The sequence below is a fragment of the Callithrix jacchus genome, chromosome 9 (assembly GCF_049354715.1).
Source record: "Callithrix jacchus isolate 240 chromosome 9, calJac240_pri, whole genome shotgun sequence".
Lineage (NCBI taxonomy): Eukaryota > Metazoa > Chordata > Mammalia > Primates > Cebidae > Callithrix > Callithrix jacchus.
The window spans coordinates 134,980,556-134,996,245 of NC_133510.1; the positions used below are offsets into that span (position 1 = coordinate 134,980,556).

At 48.7% G+C, this 15,690-nt stretch overlaps 1 protein-coding gene across 4 annotated transcripts in view; it reads left to right on the forward strand.

Annotated features, from left to right (window-relative positions):
• Positions 1 to 15,690, forward strand: part of SFSWAP (splicing factor SWAP) — a 96,354-nt gene that overhangs the window by 29,502 nt on the left and 51,162 nt on the right. For all 4 annotated transcript variants that reach the window (XM_009004911.5, XM_017976509.4, XM_035258221.3 and 1 more), the window contains exon 8: positions 14,727 to 14,964. In XM_009004911.5, coding sequence (XP_009003159.2) covers positions 14,727 to 14,964 — 238 coding nt within the window. The remainder of the gene's footprint in view (positions 1 to 14,726; positions 14,965 to 15,690) is intronic.

The window sequence follows — 15,690 nt, forward strand, 5'->3', positions numbered from 1 at the left end:
TAAATAAAATTAATTATGCAAGAGGCAGTAATAGTGAAATACTGCCCACTGTGATCGCCTATGGTTTTTTTAATAAAATGCCAACTCAGTTTTTCTTAATATTTATTCTATGAATAGCTCAAGTGAAATTAAACCATTTCATGTGGCCGCTCTAGATATTTTCTTGCCTCTATCCCGTTTTTGTAAATGTGCTTTTGCTGTTTATGGTATATTTTTCCTGCAAATCATGACCTTGAAGAGCTTTACTTACTTTCCAAACCCGTTTTTAAAAATGGTTTTATTGTATGTCAGGAGAAGAGGAATAAAGCAAAAATACTCCCCAAGATTCTGCCATCCAGAAATAGCCGTTAGTGAACGTCATTAGCAAAGTGGAAAAGACTGAGGTAATTGTGCTAAATAAAAAGGAAAGAAAGAAGCTTGTTATCTGTGGAACACAAAGATCATCTTTATGCATGAATATCAGTTAAAATGTTGGATGTCTCTCAAAATACGCTAAAGTGGAAATAAATTTTGCTTAAACACAAGAGCCTACAATCTGAAAGTGAAGTGACTGTCGAACTCCAGATGAAAGTTTCTTTTATACGCAAAGAATTTCCGTTCTGGAGAAAGATGAGGGGAGCATCGAGAGGCTGTGGGACACTGCAGGTGTTCTGTGAAGCTGTCCATTTCTCCCGGCTTTGTCAGAACTGCGGAGCCTTTTCCTTGCGCATCTTGGCATAACAGCGTGTGCAGATCCCTGTCTCCTGTCTTTAGAGAGGGTTTCTTTTTGGAAGATGGAGATTTGCTCTTGTTACCCAGGCCGGAGTGCAATGGCGATCTCGGCTCACGGCAACCTCTGCTTCCTGGGTTCAGGCAATTCCCCTGCCTCAGCCTTCCGAGTAACTGGGATTACAGGCACGCGCCAGCATTCCCAGCAAATTTTTGTATTTTTAGTAGAGACGGGGTTTCACCATGTTTACCAGGATGGTCTCGATCTCTTGACCTCGTGATCCACCCGCCTCGGCCTCCCAAAGTGCTGGGATTATGGGCATGAGCCGCTGTGCCTAGCCAACTAATTATTTTTAAGCACTAATACAGTATAACTCTATATGCAAGATAAAAATCTTGACAATAAATGGCTAGGTCAAAGAGTATATGCGTTAAAGAATTGCCAGTTACTGACCAGTTGCCTTCTGAAACATTGCGCCAGTATGCGTTACCACGAGTGGGGTATGAGTGCTGCTTACTTCTGTAACCGTGCAAAATGTAAGGTTGATTTGAATATGCTGATAGAGAGTGAGTAGGACAGTCAGTATACTGTATATATGACTTTGGCTTTGGTTCCCTTATAGTAATAGAAATATTATTTTTATATTATGAGAGTTTATAAATTGTATTTGTGTTCTGTTATTCCAGGTTGCTTAATCTTAGTTTTATGGTTGACTGGATTTGTTTTTTCCCCACAGCTTTTCCTTTTGAGTTATTTGTTCAATTCATCTTTTCTTGGCCATTTGAATTTCATAAACAAATACGTTTTTACAAGGGCTGTAGCTCATGAATTCCTGCATATTGAAAAAATACCTGCCTTCGACCTTGATGGGAACAGGACAGCTTGTCTGGGTATAAAACTCTTGGGTAATGCTGTGGGCCTCTCAGATCCCTGGGAATTGGAAGCTGATGCTGTCCTTTCCACCACAGGGTGGCCCGGGGCAGCTGGGTGGGTCATGACTACTTATTTGGGTTTGTTCTTTGGTTGGTTTGCATTCATTGCTCCTGTGCTGCTCTCTTGAGTTTTTTCATGCTTGAAAATCTTTCTCAGGGGTCTTTTAACATAAAGAGCAACTTGCAGGGAACGATATACCGAGTTGCTTGCCTGGGATTCAGAAGTGGAGTTGAACGTTGCTGTGGAAAGAGCGAGGCCGGCCCTGTGCTCCCTACCCTGCCCTGGGAGGTGGATGCTCTTTCTGACCCAGCATCTGAGGAGGTCTTGCTTTGCCCTGAACTTTTATTAACTTCATTTCCCATATTTCATGGACTGTATTGTGTACGTTTCAGTCAGAGGTTCAGTTCTCACTTCCGGAGGTTCTTCTCTGTTGTGCCTCTAGCACCTCTCCTGTCCCACGCGTTAGTGCCTGTGCTGGAAGGATGCAGTCTCTTGGTTTAGGTCACCTTTCTTCTTCAAGCCTGTGCTCCCTGTTTCTTTTTGGCGCTCGGCAGGACTGTGTCCATCTTCCCTGTCAGTGACTTTTCAGCCATGTCTGTTTCTTCCTTGTGTTTTAAATTCCATTGGTTCTGTCATAATATTGCTGGGACCCTCCGCTGGTTTTCTAAGCTTGACAGCAGGGCTCCACAACCTTTCTGTAAAAGTGCGTGTCTTCAGTGCTGCGGCTGCATGGCCTCCATGCAGCCCCGCTCTCTCCCTGGGGTGTGGAGGCAGCTGCAGGTGGTTGTAGACCTGTGAGTGTGGCAGGGCTCACTAAAGCTTCATTGATGGATACTAGGGTTTTCATTACTCTTTTTTGAAACAGAATCTCACTCTGTTGTCCAGGCTGGAGTGCAGTGGCATGAGGTTGGCTCACTGCAACCTCTGCCTCCCAGGGTCAAGCAGTTATCTGCCTCAGCCTCCCAAGTAGCTGTGATTACAGGCACCCGCTTCCACCCCTAGCTAATTTTTGTATTTTTAGTAGAGACAGGGTTTCAACATGTTGGCTAGGCTGGTCTTGAACTCCTGACCTCATGATCCACCTGCCTCAGCCTCCCAAAGTGCTAGGATTACAAGTGTGAGCCACTGCACCCGGCCTAGGGTTTTAGTTACATATAATTTTAATGTCATTAACTATTTTTTGTTTGTTTGTGTTTTTTCAACCATGTAAGAATGCAAAAACCAGGCCAGCAATGGCGGCTCACATCTGTGGTCCCAGCATTTTGTGGGGCTGAGGTGGGTGGATCTCTTGAGCTCAGGAGGTCAAGACCAGGCTGGGCAATGTAGTGAGACTGTCTCTATTAAAAAAAACAAACAAACAAACTAAGAAAATTACGTGGTCATAGCTATAGGGAGCAATGGTTGCACCTGTGTGCTCCAGTCTGGGTGACAGAGCAAGTCCCTGTCTCAAAAAAAAGCCAATGAACACCATTCCCTGTACAGGAACAGGAAGAGTGCCCACTGGACCCTGCCTCACATGCCATGCTGCTTCTCTCCACTTCTTTTCCTGGGGGTGCATGCAGGGTCTCATGCCATCTGGCGCTCATCCTTCCTTAGCATGCAAGTCTATGTGTTCTTAGTGTGGGTGGATTCTCCTCGATGCTCTCTCACCTTCTCTGTGCTCCTTTGTCTTCCCTTCCAAGCGGCCTTCTTGGGAAGACCTGTCCTCTGCTCTCTTTTGTGAGATCCTAAAAATGTCCTAGAGTGGATTTCCTTTCCCCAATGAGGGACCCACAGGGAGAGACGTTCTCGAGTATCCTGGCATATCCGGCAGGCAGGGCCCAGGTTCACAGGCCCCCTTCTCCTCACCATCAAGATCCTCACTGTAGGCCAGGGGCATTTCTGCCCGCCTCTCTCCAGGTAGGGCCAGGTTTCGCTTCAGCCACACTGTCCTTCTCACAACTCTCTGGAAGCTGTTTTTATGTAAGAAGTCTTCAAAACCTCAATATAGCATTAAAAATTGAAAACTTTTTACTTTGAGGGTCACTCATGAAAATGGTAAGTTATGTATAGAGATAGGCTTGTGTTTTTTTTGTTGTGGGTTTTTTTTTTTTTTTTTGAGATAGAGTTTTGCTCTTGTTGCCCAGGCTGGAGTGCAGTGATACAATCTTGGCTCACTGCAACCTACGCCTCCCAGGTTCAAGCAATTCTCCTGCTTCAGCCTCCCAAGTAGCTGGGATTACAGGCACGCACCACCATGCCTGGCTAATTTTGTATTTTTAGTAGAGACAGGATTTTGCCATGTTGGACAGGCTGGTTTCAAACTCCTGACCTCAGTGATCCACCCGCCTTGGCCTCCCAGAGTGCTGGGATTACAGGCGTGAGCCACCATGCCCAGCCTAGAGGAAAGTTTTATTTGCCAGAAAGAGAGAGGTGACATTTAAGCAGAGGGGCTAACATTCCAGATAGCATGCTTAGATGCCCAAAACAGATTCATTTTGGTAGTTTCCCAGCTTGACAAATGGAATGATCTTACATCACTACAGAAGCTCAGACTCCCTAGTTCAACTCGGGGACGCCACAGCAAGTCTTCTCGTCTGGGTTTTTTTTAAGATACTGGGTTGTCTGGAGGTTACAACAAAGTCCAGTGTGGTTGTGATGGACGCTCTGCTCAAGTAGGTCTTGACATAGAAGAACCCTTTAACAGATCACTGGAAACCATTCTGGGTGGTGATGTGGATAGCCTTACGGTTTAGTCTGTCTTCACACTGCTGATAAAGACTTACCTGAGACTGAGGAGAAAAAGATTTAATGGACTTAGAGTTCCACATGGCCGGGGAGGCCTCACTATCATGGTGAAAGGCAAGGAGGAGCAAGTCACAGCTTACATAGATGGCAGCTGGCAAAAAGAGCTTGTGCAGGGAAACTCCTGCTTTTAAAACTATCAGATTTCATGAGACTCATTCACTATCATGAGAACGGTTCAGGAAGGACCCGCCCCAATAATCCAATCACCTCCCACCAGGTTCTTCTCACTACATGTGGGAATTGTGAGATTTGGGTGGGGACACAGCCAAACCGTATCATTTCCCCCCCCCACCCCTCCCAAATTTTCACAAATATCCTCACATTTCACAACCTATCATGCCTTCCCAATAGTCCCCCAGAGTCTTAACTCATTTCAGCATTAACTCAGAAATCCACAGTCCAAAGTCTTATCTGAGACAAGGCAAGTCCTTTCCACCTATCAGCCTGTCAAATGAAAAGTAAGTTAGTTGCTTCCTAGATACAAGGCAGGTACAGGCATTGGATAAATACAGCCATTCCATATGGGAGAAATTGGCCAAAACAGAGGGGCTGCACTGGCCCCGTGCAAGTCCAAAATCCAGCAAGGCAGTCAAATCGTAAAGCTCCAAAATGATCTCCTTTGACTCCAGGTCATGCTGATGCAAGAGGTGGGTTTCCGTGGTCTTGGGCAGCTACGCCACCCCTGTGGCTCTGCAGGGTACAGCTTCCCTCCTGGCTGCTTTCACAAGCTGGTATTCAGTGTCTGGCTTTTCCAGGCACCTGGTGCCAGCTGTCGGTGGATCTACCATTCTGCGGTCTGGAGGACGGTGGCCCTCTTCTCATAGCTCCACTAGGTTGTGCCCCATTAGGGCCTCTGTTTAGGGGCTCCAACCCCACATTTCCCCTCTGCACTGCTCTAGCAGAGGTTCTCCATGAGCACCCTGCCCCTGCAGCGAACCTCTGCCTGGACATACAAGTGTTTCCATACTTCCTCTGAAATCTAAGCAGACGTTCTCAAACCCCAGTTCTTGACTTCTGTGCACCTACAGGCTTAACACCACCTGGAAGCTTCAAAGACTTGGGACTTCCACCCTCTGAAGCCATGGCTCAAGCTGTACCTTGGCCCCCTTTAGTCATGCCTGGAGCAGCTGGGATGAAGGAGGGCACCAAGTCCCTACTGCACACAGCACGGGGACCCTGGGCCCAGACCACAAAGCCGTTTTTTCCTCGTAGGCCTCCAGGCCTGTAATGGGAGGCCTGTGATGGGAGGGGCTGCTGCAAAGCCCCCTGTCATGCCCTGGAGACATTTTCCCCATCGTCTTGGGGATAAACATTTGGCTCCTTGTTACTCATGCAAATTTCTGCTGCCAGCTTGAATTTCTCCTCAGAAAATGGGATTTTGTTTCTGTCATGTTGTCAGGCTACAAACTTTCCGAACTTTTGTGCTCTGTTTCCTTATAAAACTGAATGCCTTTAACAGTACCCAGGTCACCTCTCGAACACTTTGCTGCTTAGAAATTTCTTTCACCATCTAAATCATCTGTCTCAAGTTCAAAGTTCCACAAGTCTCTAGAGCAGGGGGAAGATGCCTCCAGCCTCTTGGCTAAAACATGACAAGAGTCACCTTTGCTCCCCTTCCCAGCAAGTTGCTCATGTCTGTCTAAGACCTCAGCCTGGACCTTAGTGCTCATGTTACTGTCAGCATTTTGGGCAAAGCCATTCACAAGTCTCTAGGAAGTTCCATACTTTCCCAAATTTTCCTGTCTTCTGAGCCCTCCAAAATGTTCCAGCCTCTGCCTGTTAAACAGTTCCAAAGTCACTCCACGTTTTCAGATCTCTTTCCAGCAGTACCCACTCTGGTACCAGTTTACTGTATTAGTCCGTTGGTTTGGTTTGTTTTGTTTTTGAGACAAAGTCTCACTCTAACCAGGCTGGAGTGCAATGGCACAATTTAAGCTCACTGCAACCTCCACCTCCTGGGTTCAAGGGATTCCCCTGCCTTAGCCTCTTGCATAGCTAGGACTGCAAGCGTGCACCACCACGCCCAGCTAATTTTTGTATTTTTAGTAGAGATGGGATTTTACCAGGTTGGCCAGGATGGTCTAATCTCTTGACCTTGTGATCTGCCCACCTCAGCCTCACAAAGTTCTGGGATTACAAGCATGAGCCACCACGCCCGGCCATTAGTCCATTTTTATGCTGCTGATAAAGACACCCAAGACTGGAGAGAAAACAGGTTTAATGGACTTAAAATTCTACACGGCTGGAAGGGCCTCACTATCATGGCAGAAGGCAAGGAGGAGCAAGTCATGCCTTAGATGGATGGTGATAGGCAAAGAGAGCCTTTGCAGGGAAACTCCTGTTTTTACAACTCTCAGATCTCTTGAGGCCCGATCACTGTCACGAGAACAGTGCAGGAAAAACCTGCCCCCATAATGCCGTCACCTCCCACCAGGTCCCTTCCACAACATAGGGGAACTGTGGTAGTTACAAATCAAGATGAGACTTGGGTAGGGGCACAGCCAAACCATATCACCGTTTCATCTCATTTGGACTCAGTGTGTGATGAACCAAATATATGCTTTTAAGTATTTGGGAAGATGAGAAGGAAGACCATATTTTCTCCAAAACTGTAGGCTTATATCCTAAGGAGTTTGGGATTTGTTTTACTATTTTTCTTCTTGTAATGTGAGATTTCTGTTATAGAGAGCTAATAGACAGCCACCCTGCCCAGAGCAAACAATTGCCAGAGGGATCTTTCAGGAATTCTGGAAACTTATCCGAGTTCAGGAGACGAAGTCAGAAGTCTTGAGAATGGAGATCATTGAGTGGAAGGAGAAACTTACAGGGGAAAGAATTTCTCAGCTCTGTGTTCTTGCATTGACTTCTAGAGGACCTCGAAGGTTTCTGACATCCCCTGGGTGTATTAGGCACTTTCCTCACCCTTCAGAATGCAGAATTCAGTAATAAAAACAATTATTCCTGATTAGTGTTGTCAATGCCTGACATTTACATGCATAGAATTTGGACCTCTCCCAGGGTGCAGGTCGTCACTGAATAAGGCAGCGCTCTAACCTTAGGCAGAGTAAGATTTTCAAACCAAGCAGGCTGCAGCAGTCTGAAGGACCTAAAAATACCTGTTTCAGAGATCTGCATCTTCGGATGGTAATCAAACTTTTAGTAAGGTTTTTTTGTTTTTTTTTTTTTTTTTGGCCAAAAAAAAGCATTGTTATGGAATTTTACATTAAATAGTGGGATTGCCATGAAAACAATTTATTGTGACGTTGATCCAGCAGCCGAATAAGCCTGCAGGGAATGGCAGCTCTTGGCAGTGGGTCCAGCCACGGGGCTTCAGAGCAGCCACTTCCCAGCTCACCTGCACTGCTAGGGTAAATCTTCCCTCAGCAGCTTCCCCCTAGAATCCAGCTTGAAAATTAAGTGGAGATAAACGAGCATCAGTTATGGTCTGGGTGGGCTGCCATATATGGCATGTTCTGTATGACACACTGGTACATGGACATGCGTAGCATTGCAGGTGACTGCGTAGCCACTAGCCTGAATTAGAGAGGAGCTCTCAGGCGAGTGTTGTGAATATGCACGTCGTCTTCGCAGTGCTGCCCGCCGTGTACCGTGTATCTCTGAGAAGTCAGGATGGGTGTGGACACAGAACGAAGGGAAAGCAGGCAGGTCAGGATCGCCCTGGATAGGTGCTTCTCGGATGGAGCTGTGCTCACTACCTAGCTGAGGACCTGCAGCGCGGTTGCAGTGTGGACTCGTGTAATGGCGCCATCTTTTCAGCAGGTCATTTGCTGCTGCTAGACCCAGGCGCAGCGAGCTTCTCTGGCATGTGGGTCATTCATTTGCAGTGTGCGTTTGGTGAAATTGGCAACTGGGTTTCTCTGTCCGCTGCCCCCGCCTGGAACATCGGTGTTCTGAGCCTGTAGCAGGTGCTTTCCTGTGACTTCCCTTTCTTTCTATCCTGTGTTCATTCCTGTTAACTGGTTTGTATGCTTCTTCTATATTTTGCTGGGGCACAGCCTCCAACAGTCTGCCAAGGAAGGGTACATAGGAACACAAAATTTTTTAATTCTCAGATATCTGAAAATGCCTTAATTTTGCCCTCCCATGTGAGGGTAGCTTGGAAAGACCTAGAATGGCAGGATGGATATCTCTTTCCCTCATAATGTGGGTGCTGGTGCCGCCGTCTCCAAGAGCCTTTGCAGCCTGGGAGAAGCTCGTGCCATGGTCTCCCGTGTAGCTTGTCTGGGCGGTGAGCAATTTGCATCATGCTCTGCCATGCCAGCAACACAGTGGACAAAGCTCCTTCTGCCATGGGGCTCATGTTATAGAGGGCAGAGCCAGACAGTGACCGTGGACGTGAGACTGAGAGCGATGGAGAAAGTGGCCATGACAAGGGGACCGGCGTTCTGGGGACGCCAGCAGTGCTGGCGCCATGGGGACAGGGAGGCCTCCTGTGACCAGAGACCAGAGTAAGTGCAGGTGAGCCCTGCAGTCACCGTGTGCCAGGGAGGGGACGGGGCAGGGATGGGACATGAGGTGTGAGAGGCAGGCAGGTGGGTTTGCAGGAGGGCCTCCCAGACAAGGGACTAGGCTTGGCCCTGGTTGAAAGGGGTCACCATGGAAGGGATTTAGGCAGATTCTGTGGAGGCAAGGATGGAAATCCCAAGGCAGGCAGTGGCCAAGAGGCTGTGCATGTGGAGGGCAGGCCGGAGGGCAGGACTCAGAGCCAATGGCGGGCGTCAGCCATGGGGTCTGCTGGATGAAGTGGATGGATGAGGGGTGAGGCCACTTCCTGCGTTGGGAGACGACAGCGGAGAGGCTGCTGTAGAGAGAAGTCTCCGTGCCATGTGGACATGTTCGGGTTGAAATATGTATGAGATGTCCCAGTGGGAATGCTGAGTAGGTAGTTAATGCATCAGTTCAAGTCCAGCTCAGGGCTGGAGATGTGAATTCTGCGGCCGTCAAGTAGAAATAGGATTTAAAGCCACTCGACGTAGAAGAGTCCCCGTCAACAGGATTTAGATCCAGGCAAGGAGACCGAGAGGCATGGCCTCTGCCGGGGAAGAGCCTGGGGCTGTGGGGGCAGCGAGGCCACCGTCTGCCTCTGAAGACAGGGAGGCTGGCTTGTTGCTGCGTCTCAGAAATGCTCAGCTAGTAATAGTTTTGCGGCTAACACAGGGCCCATCTCTAACATGTTTTATTAAAATAGGTATCTTTTTTAAGAATGTCTGTCTGTATCGCCATAGAGCTCAATAAAACTTTTTTTCCTTTTTTTTTTTTTTGTTTTTTGAGACAGTGTCGCTCTGATCTTACCTCCCTGCACCCTCCACCTTCCGAGTTCAAGTGATTCTCCTGCCACAGCATCCCAAGTAGCTAATTTTTTTTGTATTTTTAATAGAGATGGGCTTCACCATGTTGGCCAGGCTGCCCGGGAACTCCTGGCCTCAAGTGAGCCACCCACCTTGGGCGCCCAGAGTGCTGGGATTATAGGCATGAGCCACTGCACCTGGCCTATTTCCTTTTCTTTTCTTTTCTTTTTTTGGTTTTGTTTTGAGATGAGTCTCATTCTTGTTGCCCTGGCTGAGATCTTGTCGCCATCTCAGTTCACAGCCACCTCTGCCTCCCAGGTTCAAGCCTCACCCTTCTGAATAGCTGGGATTATAGGCATGCACCACCACACCCGCCTAAATTTTGTATTTTTAGTAGAGACGGGGTTGCACCGTGTTGGCCAGGCAGGTCTTGAACTCCTGATCCCAGGCGATCCTCCCACTTCGGCCTCCCAATGTGCTGGGAGTATAGGCATGAGTCACCACGTCCCACCTATTTTCATTTTTCATACAAATGCACATCGTTCATCCTCCCTGACAGCTCTTCCAGAAAGGTGGTTGCTCACCAGTCTCCTCTCTAAGAACCTGCTCAGTGCAGGGGTTTTGTCCTGAGTGTTAAATTTACACGAGATGAAGATCACACAGCGATACTGGGAGACTGGCTCTGTTGTTTGCAGGAAGCCAGTGGAATAGAGGGGCTTTGGGAGACAGTTGGGCAGATTTCTCCCACCTGTGTTAGGTAGCGCTGCCCGTTTCAGAGGCAGGACGGGGAAGAAGGGCTGGCAGGTGTGCTCCCTGCTTTCAAGCAGCTTGGCTCTCTTCATATGACTACACTTGCCTTTAGGGACTTAGGTACCTGCTGGAATGTCTTTCTTGGGTTTATTTGGAGCAGGCTTTTGTAGTACTCACCGTGTTTATTAGGGTGACATTACGTCAGCATTTAACTTACTTTAAAACCTAGTCCCCTTTTGGGAAATTCAGTATAAAATCGTGAGAACAGCAACAAACCTAAGAAGATATATGTGGTCCCAGCTTACTGAGGGTTCAGCTTCACAGGAGTGCAGATGCCATTTGCTTGCAGTAGTGAGTGAGTGACTGGAGATACTCAGAACTCTGTTCTACGACGGGCTTCGTGTTAGATGAGTTCATCCACCCACAGGCTGCCGTAGGTGCCCTGAGCACACTGAGGCCGGCGAGGCTGTGCTGTGCTGTTCAGTAGCGGGGGTGGATCAAATGCACTTTCTGCTGCACAGTATTGTGAGTGTGTGGCGGGGTCGTTGGGAAGTGGCCTCACTGTAAGTGCAGGACGATCCCCGAGTGTCATGGCAGCCTGGGGACAGCAGGAGCCCTCCCCCATTCATGACTAGCAATGGCACAGTTACGGTAAAGCTCATGTGGCTTTTGCCAGCCCAGAATGCGGTTTGCAGACCACAGCCCAGTTTGTGGATTTTATTTCTGTTCTAGTCCAGAAATTCTTAAAATTAGCGTTCATGATAATTGCTGTAGACGCATTCAAGGGGCTTATACAGAATCCCTGTGGCCTGCCGTTGGCAGGCGGTGCAAAGGGCTTCAATTAAAGGGTTGTGTGAGCCGTGTGGCGCCGCCGTTGTGTGGGGCACCTGTCAAGCAGCCTCATGGTCACTGCAGGGTATTTTAGCACTGAGTCATTTTAGAAGCACCCCAGGCCGTGCCACCAGCCGGCATGGACTCACTCACTAAACACTGACCAAGGGCTGCTCACGCCAAGAGCTGTGCGAGCTGCAGAGGGCTTGTGGTCACCATTTGGGGATGTGGAGTCCTTGGCCGTAGCTGCCCAGCAGTGCTAGTGCTGCAGGAGTCGCCACGAGGGCATTGGGTACAGGGTCCTGCATGAGCCCAGAACAAAGGCCTCCCAGGTCTGCCAAGGGGACAGAGGGTTCCCGAAAAAGGCGGCACTGGAGATAAGCTGAACAGGGGCCTCATGGCAGGCAGAGACCCTGTGAGGTCATGCCAAGGATAGAGACCTAGCAAACAGAAGCCAGGGCAAGGTGCAGGCTGGACAGTTGGCAGAAGCCCTTCAAGAGGCTGCCCCTGGCTGCTCCGGGTGCCCTGTGCCCGTCCTCCCTCCCACCAAGGCCGAGGCGTCTGGGGAAGGATGGATCTGACCTCCTTCCTCGTATCTTCACATCCCTGGCACCCTGTGAAATGAGAATCGAAGAAGCCACCCAAGAGCAGTGTAGTGAAATTCCAGAACCACTGCACTGTGGAGTCCGGGCTGCCTGGGAGCACGGCAGGGCCATAGAGCCCATCCTGCGTTCCCACCGTCTGCCCGCAGGTGAGTGTTTTCGTCTCACCAAATGCACATACTTTATTTTTTCTGGAGTCCTTTCGAGATATGGGGCAATTTTCAAATTTCATTAAAATCTTGGAGAGAATCACAGGTGTGTGGAGCAGAGGTCATAGCAGGAGTGGCTGGGAGCAGACCGCCTCACCAAGGCTGCATGTGTCGGCTTCACTGCTCTCCTTTTTCGTGAGAATCTCCTGGGTCTGGGTTAAGGGTGTGCCTGGAGCGTTGTCAGCCTGACGGTTTTTAACGTGGAGCCTCTGAAGCAATTGTGGACCTTGGCTAGGGTGTCCCTGGAGGTGTTTTCAGATTTGGGGACTTGTTTCATTTTTACACCTAGAGAAAGCTCCTCTTTCTTTTTCTGAGCTCAGCTGTACGTTTTAATTTTTTTAAGAGACAGGGCCTCACTCCATCACCCTGGAGTGCAGTGGTGTCATCACAGTTCATTGCAGCCCCGAACTTGGGCTCAGGCCATCCTCCTGCCACAACCTTCCGAGTAGCTGGGACTACTGGTGTGTACCATGCCCAGCTCATTTATTTTATTTTATTGGAGATGGGGTCTTGCAGTATTGCCCAGGCCTCAAGCCTCTTCCTACCTCAGCCTCCCAAAGTTCTGGGATGATAGGTGTGACACTGCACCCAGCCTAAATTCTTCATTGTATTTTAGCCAACATTTTTCGTGTTTGCATTGGATGAGTAGTCTGCCATTTTGCCAGTGCTGTTTTCATTTAACAAGATGGAAGGCTCAGGAAGGTCATATAGACTAACAGACTGCACGTTCTTTCAAAGGAATGGTGCTCAACTTTGAGAACAGGTTTATTCCTCTCTGTTGTATTCCAGTGTGATTGCATTTTACACAGATACGTAAAGAATGTAGGTATCAGCTTGGAGCCATGTAATATGCACCACTGGTTGAAATAATTATAAACTGTTTTGTTTGTTTTTATGAATTCTTTGTGGCCCCAGTTTAAAACATATTTGGGCTTCATTTTAGGAATGAGACTGGCTGTCCAGCGCAGGACATGGGGTATCTGTCCTTCCTGCTGAGGTGGGAGGCTTGAGACCTGACAGCAGCCAGTCCGTGGTGGAGTTAGAGAACCCAGCCCTTCCCAGAGCCAAGGGCACACTGGGCTGCACTGTCTCCCCTGGAGTGCTGCTTCACACTGGGCTGTGAGGAAGCCTCCATCCCTGATGACTCCAGCAGGGAGCAGGTGTGAGCAGCAGCTCCTCTCTTCAGGGACGACGTTGTGTCTCACAGAAGCACTTGCTTCGTCTGGACCCTGATTGTGATAGGAGAGCCTGTGTCGGATGGTTGGGGCAGTTCATCCACACAGCACACACTGTGCTCAGTACAGAGGATGCAGAGACAGTGAAGACAGGACAGCCCTCTGTCAGCCTCCTCCCCTCGCATCCAAGGCTCTCATCCCTGCCCCTGGCCTTTAGTCAGAGATGTGACGCAGACATTTCTGTGTGAACGATAATGTGGAGTACATTGAGCCCATATATGTTATTTTGAAAATTTGGGATACTGCTGTTTCTGCATAACAGTGGTTGGTGTGTACGTAACATGGAGCTAGAGCATGACAGTTTGGGAGTTCTTGTATATATAGTTAATTTAAATAAAAAGTCGTTAACAGCTGGGGAATATGCCTATGGCACATAGGAATTATGCTGCTTTGCCAATCTAAGATGGAAAGGTTGAAAAATTCTAAGTTGTTTTACTTCGGAAATTTTTCTCTGCATGGCATATATTACTGGAAACCATGGTTAAGCTTTCACTGTTTTTCAGTGTTACTGTTTTAAGGTGAATTAATTGAAAATGAAGATAAAAGTTTTTAATTAGAAAAAATGTTTGCCATCTCCTAATAAAGATGAAGGAATTAAATCTCTGTATAGTCAGAACTAGTTGCTTAACAGGACTGGAAATTAAATTTCATGATTAATCACTGAATCATCTGTGATTCGTGGTTCTGAACATTTAGCCCCCAAAAGGATAAACACACAGGATGTTTAGTTAAGACAGCGCCACTACCCTACAGATGCTTGCACGTGGGCACAGAATATGTGGGAAGACGCCACACATCTGTCTGTGACAGAAATGCCCTGGGAACTTCCTCAGTCAATTCCTGCACAGCATGTGTTGCGGGGGCTGCAGGCTGCCTCCGGCGGGGGGTGCTTTCCAGATGAAAGTGTGAACGGAGGGAGCACGGTGCCTCGAGGATGAAAGTTGTTTTGAGAGTGGGAGGTGCCAGAGACGTGCCCTCACATGTGCCATTCTGAGCATAGGTGACCTTGGTGGGCCGTGTGAGAAAGGAATGGGGGGGACTGTTCCTAACCTGCACATTTCGAAGTTAAGGAGAACATTAATTTATCTAGAGAATATTCACGTTTGGTGGCTTTGAATGTCCTCATGCGGTTCGCTTTTCATTTGTCTTTGGATGTGTGTTGCGGCTTTGCCTGGTTCTTCTAAACTACATACTGCACAGACAACTCTCTCGTATCAGAAGTATCTAGAAAACGGCGTGGTTGGTAATGGGCAGAGGCAACGCTGCACCTTGCTGGGGGGAGGGCTCTTGTGGCTGCGTTATGGACTCACCGACCAGCCTGTCACCGGCCGTGCTCATGCCTGGGAAATGTTTCTCCACAGCGACAGTGGCCGCCATGTATTACAGCTACTACATGTTGCCGGATGGCACTTACTGCCTGGCACCGCCCCCTCCAGGAATCGACGTGGCCACCTACTATAGCACCTTGCCTGCTGGCGTGACCGTGTCTAACTCCCCTGGAGTGACCACCACCGCCCCACCACCTCCCGGGACCACGCCGCCACCACCCCCAACCACAGCAGAGACAAGCAGTGGGGCCACCACCACCACCACCACAAGGTAGGGGCAGCGCCTGCCGCCGCCTGCTATGAGTCACTTAGCACCACGGTCACTGGGGCTGTCTGTCTCCATGGGAGGCTTGTAGTCTGGATCACAGACAGGGGTCCCCATTACCTGAGTAGTTATTATTTCCTGGAAAACAGAAATTGTCATAGCACAGACTTTTTAAAGTCAAACCACGTCTAAAGTTGAATTCATTAGCATTGCTCGCTGACCCCGGATCTCCAGTATCTGCTCCTGCGCTTTGTGAGTGTCTCAGTCGAGCTGTGCTAGGCAGAGTCAGTGTTCAGTGAAACCGCAGTTGTTTCAAAGTGTGCAGAGTTCATAACATTGATGCAGGGGATGCTGGGGTGCTCGAGACTCTCCCAGGCTGTTGGCAGGTGGTGGGGGCAGGGGCTGGCAACTACTTTCGTCGACCTGTGGAGCCCCGGCTTCTCCAGCAGCAAGGGCCCCCAGCGTTCATGGGACGAGAACGAGAATGAGAGAATGCTCATGGGCATTACAGAGGGGCTGGAATGCCCCGCCCTGAGAGGAGGCCCTTGGGAAATGCAATACAGGGCAGTTTCTGTCAAAACGGCTCTTTCTGCTCATGCTGAGCGAGTGAAAGCTGAAATGAAGGAGGTTGAATCACACCTGTTGACTTTTTTTCAATATAACAACCAAAAAACCCACTTATTCTTGGTTGTTCCTAAGAATTAGCTTGTGATTGGAAGTAAATGTTAATTA